At 47.9% G+C, this 24,688-nt stretch overlaps 1 protein-coding gene across 1 annotated transcript in view; it reads left to right on the forward strand.

The window, feature by feature from the left end:
• Positions 1–24,688, forward strand: part of SNTB1 (syntrophin beta 1) — a 118,372-nt gene that overhangs the window by 85,391 nt on the left and 8,293 nt on the right. Inside the window, exon 4 of the mRNA XM_056486021.1 lies at positions 17,992–18,131. Within this exon, the coding sequence (XP_056341996.1) occupies positions 17,992–18,131 (140 nt within the window). The remainder of the gene's footprint in view (positions 1–17,991; positions 18,132–24,688) is intronic.

Here is a 24,688-nt window from a genome sequence, read left to right on the forward strand (position 1 = left end):
CCAGCTCATACTGTAAATAGTTGGCACTTGCTGGCTGGGGTGATTTATTAGCCCACAGCAGGAAAGAAGCTTCCATTGATCAAGTCAGTTGGTTGGTAAGATTGTATGTCTCTTGTGCCAAAAATAATTTCTCTTTGAGTAGGTGATATGTTTGTTAAGAGATCTGAAAGTCTAATGCTGTTACCAGGAAGTTCTTTATTTTATTAAATTATGTATCCCAGGGATGTTGCTTAAGTCTGAAACCTTAGTTTCTCATCCTGGCTCTACAGGTAGGTAACCTGTAGCATGCAGTCTGGTTATACTAACTTTGGAGATTAACTTTATTCCTCCCAAGTTTTTCATCTAGAAGGATGTTCAGTTCTCAATAGAATTTTCTGAAAGTAGTTAAATGCTGTAATTATTTTAAAAATATAAAACACTGAGAATTAGAACAGTTAGAGAGCATTAGCTTTAAAAATTACATAGCTTACAGTATGTAATTTGCTGATATTTGTAGGATTTGGGTCTGTAGATTGATGGCCCTAATTGTGCATTTTAAAGTAACCTAGATGAAATAACATGGCACAGCACTATAGCCATTTGTCCTGTGTGGCTAATTGAAAGCTCAGCATAGATAAGTGCCCAGTAGAAAGAACATTGTTTATTTGTCTTCCCTGTGTAGCTCTGTTGAATATTCGTAAGATATATTAACACATAGCCTTCAATATTTGCTGGTTTTTTGGTTTTTGGTCATAGATAGTAGATTAATTAAAAAACATTTGTTGCTGTAAACCCCTGGGCTTTGATCTTGCCTGGTCTTGTAATATAGACAGTATCAGATCTGGGAAAGTCATGGCTCTTGGGAAGTGGCAGCTCCTGACTATAGGTGGCAAACTCATAGCTTGAATACTTCTTGAATACGAAGGATATTTCTTCGACTGCAACTTCTGGAATAAATAGAGTTTATGAAAGCTGAGCTCTCATTTTTATTGTATGTTCCTAGCCACAGTGAAGAGCTTGAAACTATGGAATGTCAGCAAAGCAAAAAGGCTTGATGTATCAGCAGAATAAAAATGTATTTTAAATACCAGGCAAGCCTCGGACTGATTTTCGAACCCTGGTTGACATCCCCAAGGGAAATTTGGCTGACTGCAGTTGGTAACAGTGGTTTCCTATTAAAGCTGCCTTGCCAGTTATTTTTGCATCATTAGGGATGTGTGTGTTTCTTCATGTGCCACACAGTTAGTGGTGACAGCTGTCCAACAGATCACAGGCCAGTGACAACCTGCAGTCATCTTCCAGCTCTGAACTTCCTCTGCTGCATTCTTCCCACTTACCCATTTCCTCTGTGACCATTGCTCTCCTGAAATCACTTCAGCAGGGTTACAGTAAAGACCATCTTAAAACTAGTTTAGCTAAAAAAGCAAATTCAAGTTTTCAGGATCTGCTGGATGCTCTCCCAGCTCTCCCTGCTGTCTGCCAGGGTGTAGCAAACTGAAAACCTCTTTGGTGAACAGAGGTCTGCTGGAGCTCTGCTGGCTTTCTGGGGAAAAAAAATAATTCTGCTCATCAGAAAACGTTGAATATGATAAATGAAAATGAAAAGTGCATACTTAAGTTTCTCCCCCTCTCTCCCTTCCCCACCCCAAAAACAAAATATTGCTTGAGTTTCTTACATAGCTTGTGGTGATCTGTTGTTGTGATGATGGAGGTACAGACTTTGTAATAATTTAAAAAAAGGTTTCAAATAATCAAATGGCTTTGAAGCTGACGACTAGGTAAATAACTAAATGAGAAAAAAAGACATGTAAGATTTTTTTTGTGATAAATCTTAATAAGTAGATTTGAATTCTGAATTGTGACTAATTTTCACCACCTTTTTCAGACATCTGTGGCTGCTCCACATTCTGTCAAAATTAAGTGAAACTATTAAGAATTCTAATTGAATTTTTGCTTTTTTAATAAGGCTTCCAAATATTTCTCAGCATGCTCAAAATTCCAGTTGATGAAGCACAGCATACAGATTTTAATTGTGTTTTGAAGGTAACATTTTTGTGCAAGGCATGTAGTGAATTCACTCATTTGCTTGAGGTCATTAGTTGCATTGCAGTCTATCAGTATTACTGAATATTGATCAATGACACACAGACTGAAATGACACAGTACTCTGGATTGTCCTTCAGACAACATAATAACAATGAGAATGAAACATCTTGTTCTCTCTGTATTGCTCCCCTACTATTTTTTCTTCCAGCACTTGAGATTTATTATGACCCTTGAGTAAACTAGTCAAATCTGTCAATCTTCAAAAGATACCAGTCATGATGGGCCATTATTTCTGAGGCTGAATATTGGGATGATGATGTGGTAGACAAAGGCACAGAACATCTCCTGGGACAGATTTCAGTCACTACAGTTTTAATGTAGACATTGATGATTACCTGTCCTTCACCAAATAGGCACTGTAACAATTTCAAATTGCATTTTTCATGTTTCAGCCATCATTAAAAACTGCAAGCTGCTTTCAAATCAAAAGTCCACCTCCAGCATTCACATTTGATTGGAGGCTGTTGAAAAGTGTTCTTGAGCTAATATTTAGAAATCCACACACTTTTACTGAATTGAAAGATGACATACTTGTATCTTTTGAGGCAATGGGTATTATTACTCATTTATTTTAATGTGGAACCCTTTTGATCAGCAGAGGTCAAATTCAATTGCAAGTTAGAGACCCTTCAGGGACAGAGTTGAAACTATGGTGTCTGCACATGGATTCTGCTCTTGTGCAATTACCATTATGCCCCAGTGATGATGATGTGCTCCCTCAGAAATGCTTCCCCTTGGCTTGAGCAGAGCTCTGCTCACAGCACAGCTCCAGCACACAGTAACCTGCAGGGCACAGCAGGGATCCGTGGCTGTTCCTGTATCCTGGAGCATGCCTGCTTTCCCACCTCTGAGCAGCAATATCTGCTCTTGGGCAGTTGCACAGGAGATGTGGAGAGCTTCCAAAGCCTCCAACACAAAGTAGAATCCCTTTCCTTCTGTAGCTGATCCTGATGTGCCAAACAGCTCCATGGACTGAAGCAGAAGACACATGACTGTGCTGTGCTCCTTGGTTTTTCACAGGCCAAGCCTGGCTTAAGGAGGGAGGAGACTGCTCCATTTTAAAGGGAAGAACAGGTTTTTTTTAGTTAGGATTTTTAGTGCTTTGGGGTCCAGTGATTATTTTGGAGACAACACAGCATCTTAGAAGTACAGTTTCTACTACATTTTGTGATTTTTATTTAAATATTTATTAAGCTTCAGATAGATGCTGCCATCAGCTTTTTGATGATATGTTCATGAGACATATTTCAGAAAGCAAGTTTACAGCCACTCTCAGGTGCAGTCTGAAGAGCCCAGACACCTCACAAATAAGTTATGCATGCACACACAACAGATTCAGAGGTGTCTGCTAATAACATCTTCACTTCTATCCTGAATGTGTGGTTGTGTGAGCATGCTGGAAGAGAGATAGATTGCTGTGTGAAACACTGGTGCTGGCAGATCAAGCAGTTGCTGACAGGTCATGGAGGTAAGTACTTGTGATTGCCTCCACTGTACAGCTTTTTGCTTATAAATAGCAGGTTAGTGCTCAACCCACTCTTCAGGCTTTCCATTCATTTGTTCAATCAGTATAACTGATTAGAAAAGCCTGGGGTTAATGGTCTTTCCCTCCTTTTAGTCCTCCCTCCCTGTGCCTCTTCTTCAAGCAGTATTAAAAATGTGACCTGTTCCAGTCCAGGTTTGTTCCCAGTGGAGTTGTGTTGGAAGGTCAGTTGAACTTCAGCAGCCCACTGTCTCCTGATGGGCCTCAGTGGCCAGTGGAGCTGTGCTGGCCTTCCTGTGTGTCTGACTTGCCTCTGTCTCTGTCCTTGTGACTTACAGGTTGGCCACTGCCCTTGAGTGATGAAATGTCCTCTTACCTTCCCCATTCTCCCCTGGAAATTTCTGAGAAGTAATAAAAATGAAAACAAGAAAAGATAGCAAAGTGCAGCTCTTTTTCTAAAAAGTAATTTGGTTCAACACTATCATTTCAGGAGTGGACCTTTGCTATTTGCAAAGCTTTGCTATCATAAATTACTACTACTCCAATTTCACACAGTGCTGTCATGGTCTGAAGTTACTGCTAGTAGAAGAAAATGTGTTTTACCCAGAAGGCTCCAGCATACTTCTTAAATCACAATGGTCAGCTTAACTAAGATGAAAAGCAATCAGTGTCCTAACAAATGGTGTGGGCATTTGCCATCTCCTGTGCACACTGCCTGTTTGGTTTTCCCTGGAAGGATTCCTGACAGTATCAGGAAGGTAGAATCTCCTGTCTCACTGGGGAATATGGACCTTCAAATCCCAACATCATGCACAGCAGAAGGACTGTGGGTCGTGGTTGAGATTTCAAAAATAGATGAATTACCATTTTGTCCATTTTTTAATTCCCTGGACTTGGATTTCTGTGTATTTAGTTAATCAGTTTCTGTGGATCTCAAGACAACACATCAGGATTTTAAACTTTTCTCATGTTGTTGTGTAATACATTTTTACTTAAGGTAAAGTGAATAAAGTTTATGTGATGCTGGGATTTTTCACTCCCTTATGTTTCTTATCTTTAATCTGCCGCAATGGAAATGCAGAGTGTTAGACTTCATCAAGATAGGAGGATCAAGGATACACTTATACAGCTCTAGAGGATTTAAGGCTCAAGGCAAATCATCCTGCAAACCCTTTAGCAGTGATAACTTTTTGTGTTACTAATGCATTCATACTGATGCAACATTTGTGGAACACATGCATGAAAAACTGTATGTGAACTGAATAGTTATACAACCATCTTTAACTCAGGGACAATCTATATGATGACTCTCTTATCCAAATCTGGACTTCTTCAGTTTTTTCTGGTACTTCATAGACTCATAAAATAATACAAGTTGGAAGGAATACAAGCCTCCTGCTCCAAACAGACCCAGCTAGAACAGCTGCTCAGGCCCTTGCCTAGTCATGTTGTGAGTAACTTGAGGGGTGGCTGTTCACAGTCTGTATCAGTATTTGACCACCATGACACATAGAAAAGGTTTCCCTGAGTATCAAATCAAAATTCCCCTTGCTTCAATTTGTGTATATTGAATGCCATCCTCTTCCATTTCATCTCCAAGAAGAATTTGGCTCCATCTTCTCTGTAATGCGGAATACACTGAACCTTCTAGGCTTGTTTCTCAAGAGCATAGTCTAAAGAGTTATCAGGAAAATTCCAGCTGACTTCACCAAACTTGGGACCAAACCTCTATTGCAAAATTGGGATCAGTCATTCCTGTTTGGCTGCAGGAAAGGTCTCAGATCACCTGCCATTCTTGCATGAGTGAGTTCACAGCACTTAGGTACTTTTCTTGCATTTAGAGGTCTTTGGATATGAGCCAGAGCTGTTTGAAAATCCCATTAGTCTAGAGAGTAAGGACATTGTTTGAAAATATTGCTCTGTTGATGTGTTTGTCAGTGTTCATTTTGGCAAAAGTTGGCTTGTGCCCTGTTGTTTTAAAGGATAATGAGGAGTTCACAATTGAACAGAGCTGTCTTGAAAATGAGTGTTGTGTCCATGCCCAGCAGTGCCTGTAGCTGAGTTATCAGTGTATTCCTGGGCTCTGCTCAGGAGCTGCAGGTGGATCAGTGTGGTCCCTACTGTGAGCTGCAGGTGGATCAGTGTGGTCCCTGGTTTGAGCTGCAGGGTGGATCAGTGTGGTCCCTGCTGAGAGCTGCAGGTGGATCAGTGTGGTCCCTGCTGGGAGCTGCAGGTGGATCAGTGTGGTCCCTGCTCAGGAGCTGCAGGTGGATCGTGTGGTCCCTGCTGGGAGCTGCAGGTGGATCAGTGTGGTCCCTGCTGGGAGCTGCAGGTAGATCAGTGTGGTTCCTGGTTTGAGCTGCAGGTGGATCAGTGTGGTCCCTGCTGGGATCTGCAGGTGAATCAGTGTGGTCCCTGTGAGAGCTGCAGGTGGATCAGTGTGGTCCCTGCTCAGGAGCTGCAGGTGGATCAGTGTGGTCCCTGCTGAGAGCTGCAGGTGGATCAGTGTGGTTCCTGCTCAGGAGCTGCAGGTGGATCAGTGTGGTCCCTGGTTTGAGCTGCAGGGTGGATCAGTGTGGTCCCTGCTGAGAGCTGCAGGTGGATCAATGTGGTCCCTGCTGTGAGCTGCAGGTGGATCAGTGTGGTTCCTGGTTTGAGCTGCAGGTGGATCAGTGTGGTCCCTGCTGGGATCTGCAGGTGAATCAGTGTGGTCCCTGTGAGAGCTGCAGGTGGATCAGTGTGGTCCCTGCTCAGGAGCTGCAGGTGGATCAGTGTGGTCCCTGCTGAGAGCTGCAGGTGGATCAGTGTGGTCCCTGCCCAGGAGCTGCAGGTGGATCAGTGTGGTCCCTGCTGAGAGCTGCAGGGTGGATCAGTGTGGTCCCTGGTTTGAGCTGCAGGTGGATCAGTGTGGTTCCTGGTTTGAGCTGCAGGGTGGATCAGTGTGGTCCCTGCTGGGAGCTGCAGGTGGATCAGTGTGGTCCCTGGTTTGAGCTGCAGGTGGATCAGTGTGGTCCCTGCTGTGAGCTGCAGGGTGGATCAGTGTGGTCCCTGCTGTGAGCTGCAGGTGGATCAGTGTGGTCCCTGCTGGGAGCTGCAGGTGGATCAGTGTGGTCCCTGGTTTGAGCTGCAGGTGGATCAGTGTGGTCCCTGCTGAGAGCTGCAGGTGGATCAGTGTGGTCCCTGCTGTGAGCTGCAGGTGGATCAGTGTGGTCCCTGCTGAGAGCTGCAGGTGGATCAGTGTGGTTCCTGGTTTAAGCTGCAGGTGAATCAGTGTGGTCCCTGGTTTGAGCTGCAGGTGGATCAGTGTGGTCCCTGCTGTGAGCTGCAGGGTGGATCAGTGTGGTCCCTGCTGTGAGCTGCAGGTGGATCAGTGTGGTCCCTGCTGGGAGCTGCAGGTGGATCAGTGTGGTCCCTGGTTTGAGCTGCAGGTGGATCAGTGTGGTCCCTGGTTTGAGCTGCAGGTGGATCAATGTGGTCCCTGCTGTGAGCTGCAGGTGGATCAGTGTGGTCCCTGCTGAGAGCTGCAGGTGGATCAGTGTGGTCCCTGCTGGGAGCTGCAGGTGGATCAGTGTGGTTCCTGGTTTGAGCTGCAGGTGAATCAGTGTGGTCCCTGGTTTGAGCTGCAGGTGGATCAGTGTGGTCCCTGCTGTGAGCTGCAGGGTGGATCAGTGTGGTCCCTGCTGTGAGCTGCAGGTGGATCAGTGTGGTCCCTGCTCAGGAGCTGCAGGTGGATCAGTGTGGTCCCTGCTGAGAGCTGCAGGTGGATCAGTGTGGTTCCTGCTCAGGAGCTGCAGGTGGATCAGTGTGGTCCCTGGTTTGAGCTGCAGGGTGGATCAGTGTGGTCCCTGCTGAGAGCTGCAGGTGGATCAATGTGGTCCCTGCTGTGAGCTGCAGGTGGATCAGTGTGGTTCCTGGTTTGAGCTGCAGGTGGATCAGTGTGGTCCCTGCTGGGATCTGCAGGTGAATCAGTGTGGTCCCTGTGAGAGCTGCAGGTGGATCAGTGTGGTCCCTGCTCAGGAGCTGCAGGTGGATCAGTGTGGTCCCTGCTGAGAGCTGCAGGTGGATCAGTGTGGTCCCTGCCCAGGAGCTGCAGGTGGATCAGTGTGGTCCCTGCTGAGAGCTGCAGGGTGGATCAGTGTGGTCCCTGGTTTGAGCTGCAGGTGGATCAGTGTGGTTCCTGGTTTGAGCTGCAGGGTGGATCAGTGTGGTCCCTGGTTTGAGCTGCAGGTGGATCAGTGTGGTCCCTGCTGTGAGCTGCAGGGTGGATCAGTGTGGTCCCTGCTGTGAGCTGCAGGTGGATCAGTGTGGTCCCTGCTGGGAGCTGCAGGTGGATCAGTGTGGTCCCTGGTTTGAGCTGCAGGTGGATCAGTGTGGTCCCTGCTGAGAGCTGCAGGTGGATCAGTGTGGTCCCTGCTGTGAGCTGCAGGTGGATCAGTGTGGTCCCTGCTGAGAGCTGCAGGTGGATCAGTGTGGTTCCTGGTTTAAGCTGCAGGTGAATCAGTGTGGTCCCTGGTTTGAGCTGCAGGTGGATCAGTGTGGTCCCTGCTGTGAGCTGCAGGGTGGATCAGTGTGGTCCCTGCTGTGAGCTGCAGGTGGATCAGTGTGGTCCCTGCTGGGAGCTGCAGGTGGATCAGTGTGGTCCCTGGTTTGAGCTGCAGGTGGATCAGTGTGGTCCCTGGTTTGAGCTGCAGGTGGATCAATGTGGTCCCTGCTGTGAGCTGCAGGTGGATCAGTGTGGTCCCTGCTGAGAGCTGCAGGTGGATCAGTGTGGTCCCTGCTGGGAGCTGCAGGTGGATCAGTGTGGTTCCTGGTTTGAGCTGCAGGTGAATCAGTGTGGTCCCTGGTTTGAGCTGCAGGTGGATCAGTGTGGTCCCTGCTGTGAGCTGCAGGGTGGATCAGTGTGGTCCCTGCTGTGAGCTGCAGGTGGATCAGTGTGGTCCCTGCTGTGAGCTGCAGGTGGATCAGTGTGGTCCCTGCTGGGAGCTGCAGGTGGATCAGTGTGGTTCCTGGTTTGAGCTGCAGGTGAATCACTGTGGTTCCTGGTTTGAGCTGCAGGTGAATCAGTGTGGTCCCTGGTTTGAGCTGCAGGTGGATCAGTGTGGTCCCTGCTGTGAGCTGCAGGTGGATCAGTGTGGTCCCTGCTGTGAGCTGCAGGTGGATCAGTGTGGTCCCTGCTGGGAGCTGCAGGTGGATCAGTGTGGTCCCTGGTTTGAGCTGCAGGGTGGATCAGTGTGGTCCCTGCTGGGAGCTGCAGGGTGGATCAGTGTGGTCCCTGCTGAGAGCTGCAGGTGGATCAGTGTGGTCCCTGCTGTGAGCTGCAGGTGGATCAGTGTGGTCCCTGCTGAGAGCTGCAGGTGGATCAGTGTGGTCCCTGCTGGGAGCTGCAGGTAGATCAGTGTGGTTCCTGGTTTGAGCTGCAGGTGGATCAGTGTGGTCCCTGCTGGGATCTGCAGGTGAATCAGTGTGGTCCCTGTGAGAGCTGCAGGTGGATCAGTGTGGTCCCTGCTCAGGAGCTGCAGGTGGATCAGTGTGGTCCCTGCTGAGAGCTGCAGGTGGATCAGTGTGGTTCCTGCTCAGGAGCTGCAGGTGGATCAGTGTGGTCCCTGGTTTGAGCTGCAGGGTGGATCAGTGTGGTCCCTGCTGAGAGCTGCAGGTGGATCAATGTGGTCCCTGCTGTGAGCTGCAGGTGGATCAGTGTGGTCCCTGGTTTGAGCTGCAGGTGAATCAGTGTGGTCCCTGCCCAGGAGCTGCAGGTGGATCAGTGTGGTCCCTGCTGAGAGCTGCAGGGTGGATCAGTGTGGTCCCTGGTTTGAGCTGCAGGTGGATCAGTGTGGTCCCTGCTGTGAGCTGCAGGGTGGATCAGTGTGGTCCCTGGTTTGAGCTGCAGGTGGATCAGTGTGGTCCCTGCTGTGAGCTGCAGGGTGGATCAGTGTGGTCCCTGCTGTGAGCTGCAGGTGGATCAGTGTGGTCCCTGCTGGGAGCTGCAGGTGGATCAGTGTGGTCCCTGGTTTGAGCTGCAGGTGGATCAGTGTGGTCCCTGCTGTGAGCTGCAGGGTGGATCAGTGTGGTCCCTGCTGTGAGCTGCAGGTGGATCAGTGTGGTCCCTGCTGGGAGCTGCAGGTGGATCAGTGTGGTCCCTGGTTTGAGCTGCAGGTGGATCAGTGTGGTCCCTGCTGGGAGCTGCAGGTGGATCAGTGTGGTCCCTGCTGTGAGCTGCAGGGTGGATCAGTGTGGTCCCTGCTGAGAGCTGCAGGTGGATCAGTGTGGTCCCTGCTGGGAGCTGCAGGTGGATCAGTGTGGTTCCTGGTTTGAGCTGCAGGTGAATCAGTGTGGTCCCTGGTTTGAGCTGCAGGTGGATCAGTGTGGTCCCTGCTGTGAGCTGCAGGGTGGATCAGTGTGGTCCCTGCTGTGAGCTGCAGGTGGATCAGTGTGGTCCCTGCTGTGAGCTGCAGGTGGATCAGTGTGGTCCCTGCTGGGAGCTGCAGGTGGATCAGTGTGGTTCCTGGTTTGAGCTGCAGGTGAATCAGTGTGGTTCCTGGTTTGAGCTGCAGGTGAATCAGTGTGGTCCCTGGTTTGAGCTGCAGGTGGATCAGTGTGGTCCCTGCTGTGAGCTGCAGGTGGATCAGTGTGGTCCCTGCTGTGAGCTGCAGGTGGATCAGTGTGGTCCCTGCTGGGAGCTGCAGGTGGATCAGTGTGGTCCCTGGTTTGAGCTGCAGGGTGGATCAGTGTGGTCCCTGCTGGGAGCTGCAGGGTGGATCAGTGTGGTCCCTGCTGAGAGCTGCAGGTGGATCAGTGTGGTCCCTGCTGTGAGCTGCAGGTGGATCAGTGTGGTCCCTGCTCAGGAGCTGTAGGTGGATCAGTGTGGTCATTGCTGTGAGCTGCAGGTGGATCAGTGTGGTCCCTGCTGTGAGCTGCAGGTGGATCAGTGTGGTCCCTGCTGTGAGCTGCAGGGTGGATCAGTGTGGTCCCTGCTGTGAGCTGCAGGTGGATCAGTGTGGTCCCTGCTCAGGAGCTGCAGGTGGATCAGTGTGGTCCCTGCTGGGAGCTGCAGGTGGATCAGTGTGGTCCCTGTGAGAGCTGCAGGTGAATCAGTGTGGTCCCTGCTGGGAGCTGCAGGTGGATCAGTGTGGTCCCTGTGAGAGCTGCAGGTGGATCAGTGTGGTCCCTGCTGGGAGCTGCAGGTGGATCAGTGTGGTCCCTGGTTTGAGCTGCAGGGTGGATCAGTGTGGTCCCTGTGAGAGCTGCAGGTGGATCAGTGTGGTCCCTGCTGTGGTTCCACCTGGCCCCTGTGGCTCTGGCTGCTTGCACAGCTCTGGTACCTTGGCCAAGTGTATCACTTCTCTGCTTACTGGAGCAATATTGTGCCCTTTGGGGGATTTTCACGTGTGCCTTGACTTTAATCCAGATCTGATAATGGCAAAAGCCACCTTTGAGCCATCGCTGAGGTCAAAAAAAGTGAAAAACAAAACCAGACACGTTTTCATTACTTTTTTTGAAATCCTAAACAACTGCACTTTATTTCCTGTTTAAAACTACAAAGTTTAGCAGCAAAACACACCCCATGTGGTATGGGAGGTGTTGATATCCCCTGCCCACGGCTGTCACTTACACCCACTCCTGCAGGCAAATTGCCTCCCATCAAATGAGCTCGTGCAAATACCAGCCTTGTTGCATATGCTGGGGTTTGCAGGATGTATTTCTGCATCCCTGCTGTTCATCTTGCAAAAACCCTTTTCAGTCCCAGCTGTTATTTTCAGGAACTGACAAGTGGGTTTCTGTAAATTAAACAAATTTATTCTGAAAGTAGATGTAACCCTTCATCAAAAGACAATGAAAAGGCAAGAAATACGGAGAGAACCCATCCCAGCCTGTGTCAAATCTTGCTTGTCAGCACAGAGAGATTTTTAAGGGAGAGGTAAAATAGCAAGAAAGTTCTTTCGTGGTTGCTCCTTCTGTGCTCAGTGTAAGAGGATAGTGTAGGTCTGGGATTTGGGAGGAGGTGTTGGAAGTTTGGAGGTGGTAGCTTCACAGTGGTCTCTTAAAAGACATGTTTTGGATACTTGCTGCAGTGGAGTCTGCTGGCAGTTTATAATTTGTTTACTAAACAGGGAATGTTATTGAAATGTCCCTTTTGAGGTAACAAAAATATAAAACAGCTTTTCAGAGTAGACCAAGGTCTCTAATTTAATTATCTGTAAGCCTCACAGATTAAAAGTATTTTTTCATCCGTTCCTGACAGCCTGAAGTAGATGAATAACTGAAATCCAAAGAAAAACCTGGCAGGTGAAAGAGCAAAGGTCCAAACAGTTTATAAAAGCATTTATCTCCATTGAGATGCCCATTGTTTTATAGCAACTAATTATATGTGAAAATGGTCAAAGGTTTGGAAGCTGTGATGCCCATTGGAGGGGACAGGGGTCCCCATCACTTCAGGCACAGCCAGCTGGCTCCTTTGGAGCCCTGCTGTGTGCAGGGGAGCTACTCCTTGAGGGTGCATGGTGAGCAGTGGGTAGAAAGCAGCAGGAGCAGAGCAGCCATGCAGGTAGTGATGAGTTGTGTCACTGCTTGCAGTCAGTCCTTGGCACCACAGATCTGGTCCCAGAGCAGAGCCTGGCACTGCAGAGGCCTCCAGAGGCCCGTCCTGGGTCCTTGGGTCTGGCATGTCCAGCCCTGCATGTGCCACCCTGCGTGTCCAGCCCTGTGTGTCCAATCCTGTGTGTCCAGCCCTGTGTGTCCAATCCTGTGTGTCCAGCCCTGTGTCCAGCCCTGTGTGTCCAGCCCTGTGTCCAGCCCTGTGTGTCCAGCCCTGCGTGTTCAGCCCTGTGTGTCCAGCCCTGCCTTTCCAGCCCTGTGTGTCCAGCCCTGTGTGTCCAGCTCTGCCTTTCCAGCCCTGTGTGTCCAGCCCTGTCTGTGTGTCCAGCCCTGTGTGCCCAGCCCTGTGTGTCCAGCCCTGTTTCCAGCCCTGTGTGTCCAGCCCTGTGCGTGTCCAGCCCTGTGTCCAGCCCTGTGTGCCCAGCCCTGTGTGTCCAGCCCTGTGTCCAGCCCTGTGTCCAGCCCTGTGTGTCCAGCTCTGTGTCCAGCCCTGTGTGTCCAGCCCTGTGTCCAGCTGTGTGTCCAGCCCTGTGTCCAGCCCTGTGTCCAGCCCTGCGTGTCCAGCCCTGCGTGTCCAGCCCTGCCTTTCCAGCGCTGTGTGTCCAGCCCTGTGTGTGCCACCCTGTGTGTCCAGCCCTGTGTCCAGCCCTGTGTCCAGCCCTGTGTCCAGCCCTGCCTGTCCAGCCCTGTGTGTCCAGCCCTGTGTCCAGCCCTGCGTGTCCAGCCCTGTGTGCCACCCTGTGTGTCCAGCCCTGTGTGTGCCACCCTGTGTGTCCAGCCCTGTGTGTCCAGCCCTGTGTGTCCAGCCCTGCGTGTCCAGCCCTGTGTGTCCAGCCCTGTGTGTGCCACCCTGTGTGTCCAGCCCTGTGTGCCCAGCCCTGTGTGTCCAGTCCTGTGTGCCCAGCCCTGTGTGTCCCGCTCTGTGTCCAGCCCTGTGTCCAGCCCTGTGTGTCCAGCCCTGTGTCCAGCGCTGTGTGTCCAGCCCTGTGTGTCCAGCCCTGTGTGTCCAGCCCTGTGTCCAGCCCTGTGTCCAGCCCTGTGTGTCCAGCCCTGTGTGTCCAGCCCTGTGTCCACCCTGTGTGTCCAGCCCTGTGTCCAGCCCTGTGTCCAGCCCTGCGTGTCCAGCCCTGCGTGTCCAGCCCTGTGTGTCACCCTGTGTGCCCAGCCCTGTGTCCAGCCCTGTGTGTGCCACCCGGTGTGTCCAGCCCTGTGTGTCCAGCCCTGTGTGCCCAGCCCTGTGTGTCCAGCCCTGCGTGTCCAGCCCTGTGTGCCACCCTGTGTGCCCAGCCCTGTGTGTCCAGCCCTGCGTGTCCAGCCCTGTGTGCCACCCTGTGTGCCCAGCCCTGTGTGTCCAGCTCTGTGTCCAGCTCTGTGTCCAGCCCTGTGTGTCCAGCCCTGTGTGCCCAGCCCTGTGTCCAGCCCTGTGTCCAGCCCTGTGTGTCCAGCCCTCTGTGTCCAGCCCGGTGTGTGCCACCCTGTGTGTCCAGCCCTGTGTGTCCAGCCCTGTGTCCAGCTCTGTGTCCAGCCCTGTGTGTCCAGCCCTGTGTGTCCAGCCCTGTGTGCCCAGCTCAGTGACCAGCGCTGTGTGTCCAGCCCTGTGTCCAGCGCTGTGTGTCCAGCCCTGTGTGTCCAGCCCTGTGTGTCCAGCCCTGTGTGTCCAGCGCTGTGTCCAGCCCTGTGTGCCCAGCCCTGCGTGTCCAGCCCTGTGTGCCCAGCCCTGCGTGTCCAGCCCTGTGTGTCCAGCCCTGCCTTTCCAGCGCTGTGTGTCCAGCCCTGTGTGTCCAGCCCTGTGTGTCCAGCGCTGTGTGTGCCACCCTGTGTGTCCAGCCCTGTGTGTCCAGCCCTGCGTGTTCAGCCCTGTGTGTCGCCCTGTGTGTCCAGCCCTGTGTGTCCAGCCCTGTGTGCCCAGCCGTGCGTGTGCCGCCCCTGTCCTGCACTGAACACACTGGTTGTGTCAGCCAGAGGCTGATGGTCTCTGTAGCTGTGGAATCCAGCAGCTGCTCTTGCACACGTTTCTTCTGCCCCCACATTCCCGTCTGTTCCCACTGTGTGTGTCACAGGAGCACTCCCCACCCCAGCACAGACTGCAGTGCAAACACAGAACTCTTAACCTGGCTCTGCAGGGGGAGTCTGTGTCTGAGCAAGTCATGAGCACAGGTCTCCTCTGGTGTCGTCCCAAGCCCCAGCCATCATGTTATTATACACCAAAAAAATTAGATTTCCTCCCTGCAGCACAGAAATATTTTCTGAATTTGGAAAGGTAAACTAAAGAAGTGCATACAGGAAAAAGTGGCATTTCCACTTAACAGGGTGAGTAAATGAGGAGCAAAGAGGTTTGGAGTAGCAAAAACAATTCTTCACTGCACTTGGATTATTTTCTTAGAAAATGTTCTCCCTTTTCAAGTTTGTGCTTTAAGACTTTGATCTAGAGACAGAGTATGTCTAGGAAACAAAAAAAAATCAACTTTACTTCTGGTATAAACATTTACAGCTTCATTGACTTGAAGTGGAATTTCACCTGGAATATAAGCAGTGACCTCTGTGACACATAGAGGGAACACTGGTACCTGTTTGGAGGTGCTTGAGCAGTGCCCAGAATGCCAGCAAAATATTTGCTGATTCATTTTGTTGTGGAATGCTGACTTTTCTGTAGTTCATCTAGAGTTGATTTAACAGTTTTGACTTTGAAAAAGGGTTGAGTTTGAAAAGTTTTTTAGAGTGGATGGTGATTTTATTTGTCTGCAGTACAGATCAATGCACTTTGAATTGTACATGTGCAAGTGGGAACTGGAGCGAAGAAACTGTAGTGCAAGTGCCAAAATTCTGCAAGATTCTGGCTAAGGAGCTGGCCCTAATCATTGTCTAAAACCATGCCTCTAAAATGTATCTCAAACTATATTTAAATTTATTCTTACACAGGCATTTCATCTTTATGGTATGTCAGATATTAAAACCTTTAAAACTTGAAGAAATCCTTTACTTACTTGCCCAGTGTGGTTTTTGCTTTTGTTTTGTAATTTGCTATTATAGCCATGCTTGGTATGACACTTGTTGATCTGGATTAATTTCCCATGCTGATTTGTGATAAATGTATCCTGTAGACCAATGGTATATTTGCAGCCTCTCTTCTTCCTTTTTAAAATTTGCTATTATGATTTACAGGACAGCCTGTTCTCTTTGACATCTTCCAGAAATGCCAACTGCCTGTTGAACAGCATGGCATCAGCTGTTACAGCCTGATCCAAACCCTGCAAAATAAGGGAAGAGTGATGCAATTCAAGGTTTTTAAGGAAAGGCAGTATCTTTTATTAGATCAGCTGTTACAGTTGGGAAAAAACAGACAAGCTTTCAGGCACACAAATCCTTCTTCAGGTCTGAAATAGCAGCAGTGTTGCTTATACCAGCATTCCTTATCAGTGAGGCAGCTATGGTCCCAGTAAGGTTTAAAAACTGTGCTTAAAAGTGTGTGTATTGCATGGCCCTTCTCACTGGGGAGAGTTTCAGAGCAGAACACAGGCAAGCATCATTCACCTCCTCACCTCTTCCCAGTACACACCCTACAAACAAGGGATACATCCTACACGGAGAGATGGTGTGTAAGGTCACTTATTCTTGAGAACAATCTTCAGTACCTTATGACCAAGCCACATCTTCTCTACAGTCACCCTGCTGTTGGGGGCAAAGCTGTGGGCTTCACAGTGCAGGTCATTAACTTCAGGATTCATGCTGGAAATTCTGTCTCATAGTATTTACAGCTGTCTGGCAAAGAGTTCTGGGACCAGCTGGTAAAATTAGTTTTTTTCTCTTTCCTGTAATTGCTTTACAGGGAACAGTGTTTCCCAAAGTTTCTAAAGTCACTGTTGACTGACTAGCCACCTGATAGCAAAATACGTGATTGAAAATGCTACACAGGCAAGATGGTTCTGCAGAAAAGCTGTGGACAGCTTCCCCGTGTCTTTAGATTGCTTGTGGTCACAGAGATTTCATATTTATCTTCCTTTTTCTTTTCTGGAAATCTTCAAAAGTATGTACTAAAGTCTGTCGAGTTGAAGAACACAGGTGAGGTGGTCCAAAATTAAACATTAACATTAACATTTACTGAATGTTAGCATTAACTGTGACACTCATTTCTGTATTCCCACGCTAGGAACTGGGGTGTAACTGTAGTTAATAGCTGTGGTATTAAGAAGCTGAGGATGTTTTTTGCTCATGTGAATATTTTCATGGTATGTGGACTGTGAGAACTCTGGATTTTGCATTCTTTCTTTTGTGAGTGTTGTAATGGGTGTGTTAATTATGTGGCTTCTCTATTCGGCCCTATTCGAAAATGAAAGATTGTGTGTCAAGAAACTGTCACCACAAGAAAATTGTAAATAAATATTAATGCTTCTGTAGAAATTGAAAGGATGAACTGTTTATGACTTCAAGAGACATGAACAACCTATGAGCAAGTAATGCTGTAAGCAGGAATATGATTATTAGAAAAGCTTAATTCTGAGGGAGAAATAAATCTTAAAAATTACACAAGCCAAAAATATTGGTTTAAAGGTGTATTACATTGGTCTTGAAAGCCCTTAAAAGTTTAGAAAAGTGTGGGAGCCTATCTTTGTATAAAACACATGTGTTTTAAATGTGGTTCTGAATTATCATACCTGGGTATGCCACTCCCAGCCTGGCCAAACTTTGATCCCTTTATACATTTCTCCACCCAACTATGTGCCCAGTGACACATGCCCATGGCACGTAGGCTGGCATCAACCACAGAACAGCACAGGCAGCTGCTTCTCCATCCCAGAAGAGATTTCACTGGAGGAGTCATGGAGACAAACAGATTCTCTGGTGAATTTCAGAATTTATTTCATTCCTTTTAGTACCTAGCCAAGATGTTTGTGTTTGAATGCATGGGTGTGAGTGTTACTGTGGACCAGTGTTTCTTTTTCTTTAGGTGCACCAAAAGGAAAATTATTAGTTTGTCAGAGAAAGAGCTTCATTCCTACTTGAAACAGAGGTCCTTTCATATCCCCACCTATTTTAAGACACTTCTATGCTGCCAGAGTAGAAGAAGTAAAAACCAGGATCCACACTTAGTCCCTGCAACAATAATTGTGTTTCCATGTGGACATCACACATCTAACCTGTGAAATATAATTCCACATCTGGATTCTGCAGCCAGGAAAGGGCTCTGATGCTCTGGTCTGTAGACATCTTTGACAGAAAGGTGTGAAATATGAAGGCAGATCCCTCACCGAGTGCTTGAGATCAACCCCACATTTATGTTGGATCTCTTTATGAAGGCACTTCTAAAACTGGAAGAATGGTATGAAGGAAGAAGCAAAAAAAAGTGAACTGTTGAGGAAAAAAGCATCTACTCCCAAACCACTAGTTTTTGCTACCTGTCACTCTTCTTTAATAGTGATGGTGTTGCAGCTTTTTTAAACAGAAACAGCAGCAGCAGTGTCCAGGACTCAGGTTAATGTGCCAGCTCCACATGAATGGTGCACATTATAAATACACATTTAAGGTCCTTTCATGCATACCACAGCTAACTACAGCCAGCTCCACCTCAGTGTTTTTCCAATACTGCATTTATGGAGTAGCCAGTAGCAAAGGAAGGCTGGAAATGGCAGTGCTAATGGTAGCAGCAGATGACTTTGCACATTATTCCATTTCTGCTGCTTCTGATTATAAATTCAGGTGGGAGATGTCAAAAAGCCACAGAAGTAAAACTCTCTTGTTCATTTTCTCACCCAGAACTCAACGTGTTTGTCTCACCTGGCGTTGCATGGTGGTAACTTTGTCTCTTGTTTCACCGAGACTTTGCTCTTTTCCAGGTGCCAGGAGACAATGAGAAGCACTGGAAGCCAGTGTTAGTGGTTTTGACAGAGAAAGACCTCCTGATATATGAGAGCATGCCACGGATGAAGGAGGCCTGGTTCAGCCCTGTGCACACCTACCCCCTGCTCGCCACCAGGTACCTTTGCTTTGTTATCATGGCAGCTTCCAGGAGCAGTGGGAACACCTGAGGCAGCCAGGAATAATGGGTATTGCTGGAACACAGCTGCAGTCACACTTGAAATGTTATGGTTGGAGAAGAGGTTCTTCTTCAGTGGGCTGATGTGCTGAGCTTAACTCCTCTTTCCTTCTCCATTTCAAGTTCTGGCTGAAGATGACTACCAGAAGCTCACTGGGATTTTGGATGTGGTCACTTGGCCTGGATACAGAGGCAGGAGTACTAAATAAGCCAAGAGGTCAATCTCCTGAGATTTCTGTCTCAGTGTGCAGACCTGTGAGCTTGGCAGAAACACTCCAACTTCCAGTTGCTCCTCCAGGCTGCAAAAAAGTGAACTTGGTGCCCTGAGTTGAAGATTTTGGTGTGGCAGTTCTACACCTGCAGTTTGGGCCTTTGGGAGGGTTCCACATGTGATGGAGACATTTTCAGCACAGCTTCTGTTCCTGCTCTAGCAAATTAATTCCTGCCTTTTTTTTTAGCTTAAAATGGTAAGCTTGGAAGACACATTCCTGAATCTAGGTTGGAAATAAGCATTTGCATTATTTTGAAGGTATCCATTAACTCTGATTCAGAGAGAGCTGCCTTTATGCAGTGGAAACTGTCTGTGCTTCTTGATGTGAATCTTAATCATGTTTCTCTGCCAGTCTGGTCAAAGGGCTTGAGAAAGAGCTGTTGTTCCTTGTTTCAGCCTTGCTACAGGCCTCTATTATACCATTTTCAATGAGTTCCCATTCAGAAGGGCTGGTTGCCCCAGCCAGAAGCAGTGGGTCTCTTACTGCTCTCTCATTAATTTTTGTTCTCTCTGTCTCCCCAGATGAACTGACGCTTTGCTGCTAAGCCATTATATTTTAAAAAAGTTTTTGAACTCACTGATTTGCACTGAAGGTTGATTTTTCCAGTCTACCTACCCATGAGAGGGCTTTCAGACTCCTGGGAAGCCACCTTCTGACTCCCCCTTTGTTACCCTAACAAGGGGTGAGAGACTTGCAGCCTGCTGCAGGGATGGTGCTGGGTGTGGACAATTCTGGGAGACAGGTCCCAGTGAAAGCTGTGTAAAGTATTGCAGCCTGTATCCAGCTTTGTCACTGCACCTTAGAGTTTGAGAAGCAATAGCACCCCAGCAGAAGGTGATGCATTTCCTCCCCTTTTTTTGGGGGGTTTCATTTTCACATGAGCTCAAATCCTCCTTGAAGTGACTTGTATCTTGTAGTGCACCCTGCCCCTTCCTGGCCACACTTCATCATGTGTAGAGAGAACTCCTTGCTGAGTATCTCCAGCTCCCATCATCAGTGAGACCAGTTGACTGCATTAAACAATCTAAGTACACATCTTGGGACGTGTTAATTATTTTTTCTCAAGAGGTCACATTGGATAGCAGACAGACTTGCCTTGGGTGGGGATGGTCATCTCCTTGTCTGATGGGATACCTTCCTGAGTGGGAAAACATTGGTCTTCATGCTGGAGGGGAATACAAAGCTGTCAGGCTGCTGAAGGGTTTTTACAGACTGGGAAGAAAGCCAGGATGGTCTGTAAGAAAGCCAGGGTGCAGTTCAGAAAGGACAAGTGCAAAGTTCAGTGCTGGGGAAAAATCACCTCTGCTGTTTTGGGGTGGAATATGAGCAACAAAGTAGTTGCTCTGCCAGGAAGCACCTGAGCACTGTGATAAAATTGCTTTAATCTAAGATGTTATGTTTTTGAGAGGGAAAATGAAGACAGTCATCTTGGCTTATAGCAGAAGTGTTGCATTTTGGGCAGATGTAGTAATCATACCTAACTACAGAGAATGAGTAAAGCCTCAGGTGATACTTCATGTTCATGACAGGCATTGCACTTCTAAAAAGATGCCAGTTAACCATGGAAGGTCTAGAAGAAATCAATGCCAATATATTACACTATCAGGTGGAGAATAATCTAGAGAAGTCCATAGAAAACATGTCAATAGTTTTCAGATTTGAAGATAAGACACAAGGAGGACAGGGGAGTATCTTTTCTAGATCCCTCCTGAACACAACAGAATATATCTGACTGCACTTGTGGCAGGGAATTGGTGAGGTGCTGGTTTAGACTCTCTGAGAAAGGTGTGCAATCCTCATCACTGGGGACATTGAAGGATGTCTGACACACAGCACAGTTAGCCCTGCTCTGTGAAGGGAGATGTGCTAGGTGACCTTCTGACAACCATCCCAGCCCTATTTCTGTGATTTTTTTACACTATCAATGAAGATAACATCCAGATAAAAAGACAGCAGCTCTACAGAATTTGGTGTTCAGAATAGAGTCACAATGTGATAAATACACATATACAGCAGATCCCATAAATTGACAGATTGCCTAAATCATTACACCTCCTGTTTTGGATGATTTTGATTAAAACCCTGCAGGATCCTCCTTTTATGATCTGCCACACTGAGTACAGTTATAGCAAGAAATGCAGCAATTTTTCAGTTGGTATTGACTGCTGTGTTCATTCTCGGTCAGTGATTCCCTTCCTCGTGACGAGTTTTTCAATCCCCTTTGTGCATTGATCAGTGCAATTTAGAACTTTTCACCTGGAAAGTTTGCAGAGCACATGTTGTAATCTTAGCTGCTCCCATCTTTCAGATTTTTATGAGTCCTTGGGAAAACATTTTTGCTTAGCTAATGCATATTTGAAAAGCTGCTGAAACTGGAAAACTCTAGTGCCAGATACTGTACAGTCATGCTTAATCTACCCAAGACATAATGAGCAGAGAAAATTGGAAAGTGGTAGAAGGATTACAATCTTCTCACAGTCCTTTAACAGCAAAATTTCAACATGCCCTTCTTGTTTGTTGATAAGTTTGCCTACAACCTATAGATGCTATTAAGACCTAAAAGTATTTTCCAGTCAGTCTTTCCCAGCTTTGTGTGGAATATAAATAATAGCTCAAATAAAACTGAGATCAGGTTTAAATTGTTCCTTTAAATCTCTGCACAGAGGCACAGCAGCTGGCACACAGCCCTGACTCCAAGGACCTTTTTGTCATAATCTCTGTTTCAATGTTTCCTTATGCCTGAATAACAGTGCCTCCCTCTAGCATGGGAATGGGGCTTAAGTAATTACATCTTACATGTTTGCAATCAAATTCCATTATCTATCATAGCCAGATATGAAAGGAAAGGGGGAAAAAAAAAAAAGCAGCCCATGTTGGGCTCTTATTAAAGATCAGGTAAGAAGCTTTTGTGTACAGCTGAGGTCTGTAACCAGAAAGTATTAAAGCAATTTGATAGATAGTGGCATGGAAAAAATGGGGAAGGAGTTTGGGCACTGATTAATCATTTGAGCAAGTGGGCAGAGGGACAGGCAGAGAGCACTGAGAGCCTCAAGAAGGTGCATGAGGTGCTAAGCAAGTTTTCTTCTTGTCTTCCCAAGGCCGTGAGGGAGGCTGTGGGTGCCTCTGTGCAGATGAATTGAGAGAATGTGTGTGGTTTCCAAGGAGCACAGCCATTCCTGGGCACAGCCATTCCAGGGCAGGTCTCAAATGCTAAGTCAGGCTGCCATAGGAAAGGTCAGATGGCTGTGGTGTTCCGACCAGCAGAGCTGCACGGGTGTTGATGCACTTGTACGTGGTCTCTTCTGAGCTAAATCTCAAGTGAGCAGCTGAAAGCATCCTTTGAATGTCAGTGCTGGTTTCACTGTCCTTCCTGAAGAGACCATTGGATCTGGCTGTTGCAGTAAATTGTTGAAACTCTTCCCATGGCATTAGAATGAGAAGCAGATCCCAGTGCATCACACCCTACACCAGCACTTCATGTTAGACCATACCCATCTTGCTATCAAATGTTTTCAAAGAATAAGGTTAAGAAGGTCCCCAAAATACAGAGAGAAGGTTAGGAGTGTCACACTGCTGGTGGGAGCTGCCAGGGTTGGGTTTTCCAGGAGCTGCGCTCCAAGCGCTGTGCGGGCACTCCCAGCCTGCCCTGCCTTCTCCTGCCTGACCTTCTCCTGCCCTTCCTTCTCCTGCCTGACCTTCTCCTGCCCTGCCTTCTCCTTCCTGACCTTCTCCAGTCCTGCCTTCTCCTGCCCTGCCTTCTCCTGCCCTGCCTTCTCCAGCCCTGCCTTCTCCTGCCCTGCCTTCTCCTGCCCTGCCTTCTCCTGCCCTGCCTTCTCCTGCCCTCCCTTCCCCAGCCCTGCCTTCCCCAGCCCGACCTTCCCCAGCCCTGCCTTCTCCTGCCCTCCCTTCCCCAGCCCTGCCTTCCCCAGCCCTGCCTTCCCCAGCCCTGCCTTCTCCTATCTGATCTTCCCCAGCCCTGCCTTCTCCAGCCTGACCTTCTCCTGCCCTCCCTTCTCCTGCCCTCCCTTCCCCAGCCCTGCCTTCCCCAGCCCTGCCTTCTCCTGCCCTCCCTTCTCCTGCCCTCCCTTCTCCAGCCCTGCCTTCCCCTGCCCTCTCACAGCTCTGCCGGGCCCCAGGAGCCTTTGGTGCTCGGGGCTCGTTCTCGGGCTCCAGTGCTCACAGATTCCCCCACAAACCTCCATGGAGCACAGGAACCCTCAAGGGCTTGGGGAATATCTCCAGAGCCAGGCCTGGGGTGCTGCTTCAGCTCTGGGGTGCAGCACACACCACACACATTGACCTGCAGTCGGGTAATGGGAGGCAGGAGCCAGGGCAAGCCTTCTGTGAGGTTTCTAAGGGTGTCTTTTGCCTTTTAAGGTATCTTTAGGATAAAGCACCTTCTATAAAACACCTTCATTCACATTTCATGTAAATGAAATGGCCCCCATTAATGCTACTTTATTAAAGCATGGGAATCCTTTGACCTGTATCTAAATACATCAGTACTGACAGCTGGTACATAAATGCTATCAAATGTCCTCCTGCATGTTTGCCTAGTTCACATTTGAGTGCATGACTTTCCAAATCATGATCTGGAATTGCTTGATGGAAATATATTTTTTCATAGTGAGACTGGATTTTTAATAATGAGGAAATAATAAGAAAAGGCAGGCAAGGATCAATGTTCATGCTGGATGTGTTCACATACTTTAATTTGTAAAGTACATCTTCATTCTATCCATATGCTGAAAAACCTCCAGTACAATACTATGGATACAGCATGAAGGTGTGGGGGAGTGGGTGGTGGTGCTGTGTGTTTTGGAAGGAAATCAAACATTGGAACCATCTGTTTGTTATGTATTCAGTAACATAAGTAAGAGAAAATGATTTTTAGTACAGCTGATGAGCAGTGCAGAAAGGAGATGACCCAGGCAAAAGGTGGAGTAGTTTTATTTCTGATGACAAACTTGGTGTGATTTTCCAGGCTGCTTTTCCACAGTCCAGTGGCTGAAGGCAGCATGAGAGCAGTGGCCGTGCCTGTGCCTGGGTGACCACCCAGGGACAGGCAGCAGCAGATGTCACTGGAGATTTCAGTTCCCTGATTCCTGCCTTAATTATCAAGATGTAGCTTCCCTCAGGGCTTGCACCTCTCACACCAAATGAAAAGGAATGAAAATTTTTGGGCTGTTTGTTTGCCACTCAGTCACCATCTGCAAAATCTGTCTATAGTACAGACAGGAAGCCCTGAGTATCAAAGCTGAGTGGGGCATTAACTCAGCTTTTCTAGAGGGAAAAAAGCCCTTCTTGTCCTGCCCAGACACAGGGCAGGGCATCTCTGACCAGGATACTGTGTGTCTCGCTTCCCAGGAGCCCTTGGGACCATAAAACCAAGAGAAAGTTTCATGAACTTGGGTGTGAACAAATCTTGCAAACCTTCTAGTAGGGTATGAAAGAGGAGTGCATCTGTTTGCTACAATGTGCATCCCAAATGTCAGCAAGGGGAAAATTTCAGATGCCCTTGGCTGGTGCTTCAATAATTGAAAAGCTAAAGTTGTGCTTTTCCTTTCCTTTCTGCTTTTTTCTTTTCCACTAAAACATCCCTGTTTGGTGGCATACCCATACAGTATCAGCTAACAGGCAACTCTTCTTGCTGATGCAAAACAATACTTTGAGGGTAAATTAGTATTCAGTAGACTGGTTTAATCTAATGTTTTATCCCTTAGCACAAGTGTTCTACTACCATGCCACATGTTTTATAGACTCCTATGAAGTATATTGTTTGCCTATAGAAAGAAAAACAGAAGGCACAAGATAGAAATAAGCTTTTCAGACAAATTTCATTTTGTGATTGCCTCTGAGGGTTGGTCTCTGAATCTCCAAGAGCGATGAGCTCCCCTGGATTATTCTTTTCAGATGAACCAGTGTTGTGTCCCTGAGTGAATTCTGTGTTGATTGTCCATACTTTAAGAGGGGAAAAAAAACCAACATAAAAGGGCAGATTTAAGGAAGAATTAATTTTTATGAGGTATTGATTTTCTCACTAAGAAATATTCCCTGCGATTTCTGTTTGCCCAGATGAACAAATCTTTCCTGGCCACAGGAGATCAGCTGTTGATGCTGGGCAAAAAAATGTTAATTGCAGACAAATGTGAGAGAATTTCAGATTACAAGTAGCTGCAACATTTTGCATTTTACAGGTTCTTTGTGAGAAAAGTAAGTACAAGA

This window comes from Oenanthe melanoleuca, chromosome 2, assembly GCF_029582105.1.
Source record: "Oenanthe melanoleuca isolate GR-GAL-2019-014 chromosome 2, OMel1.0, whole genome shotgun sequence".
NCBI classification, from domain to species: domain Eukaryota; kingdom Metazoa; phylum Chordata; class Aves; order Passeriformes; family Muscicapidae; genus Oenanthe; species Oenanthe melanoleuca.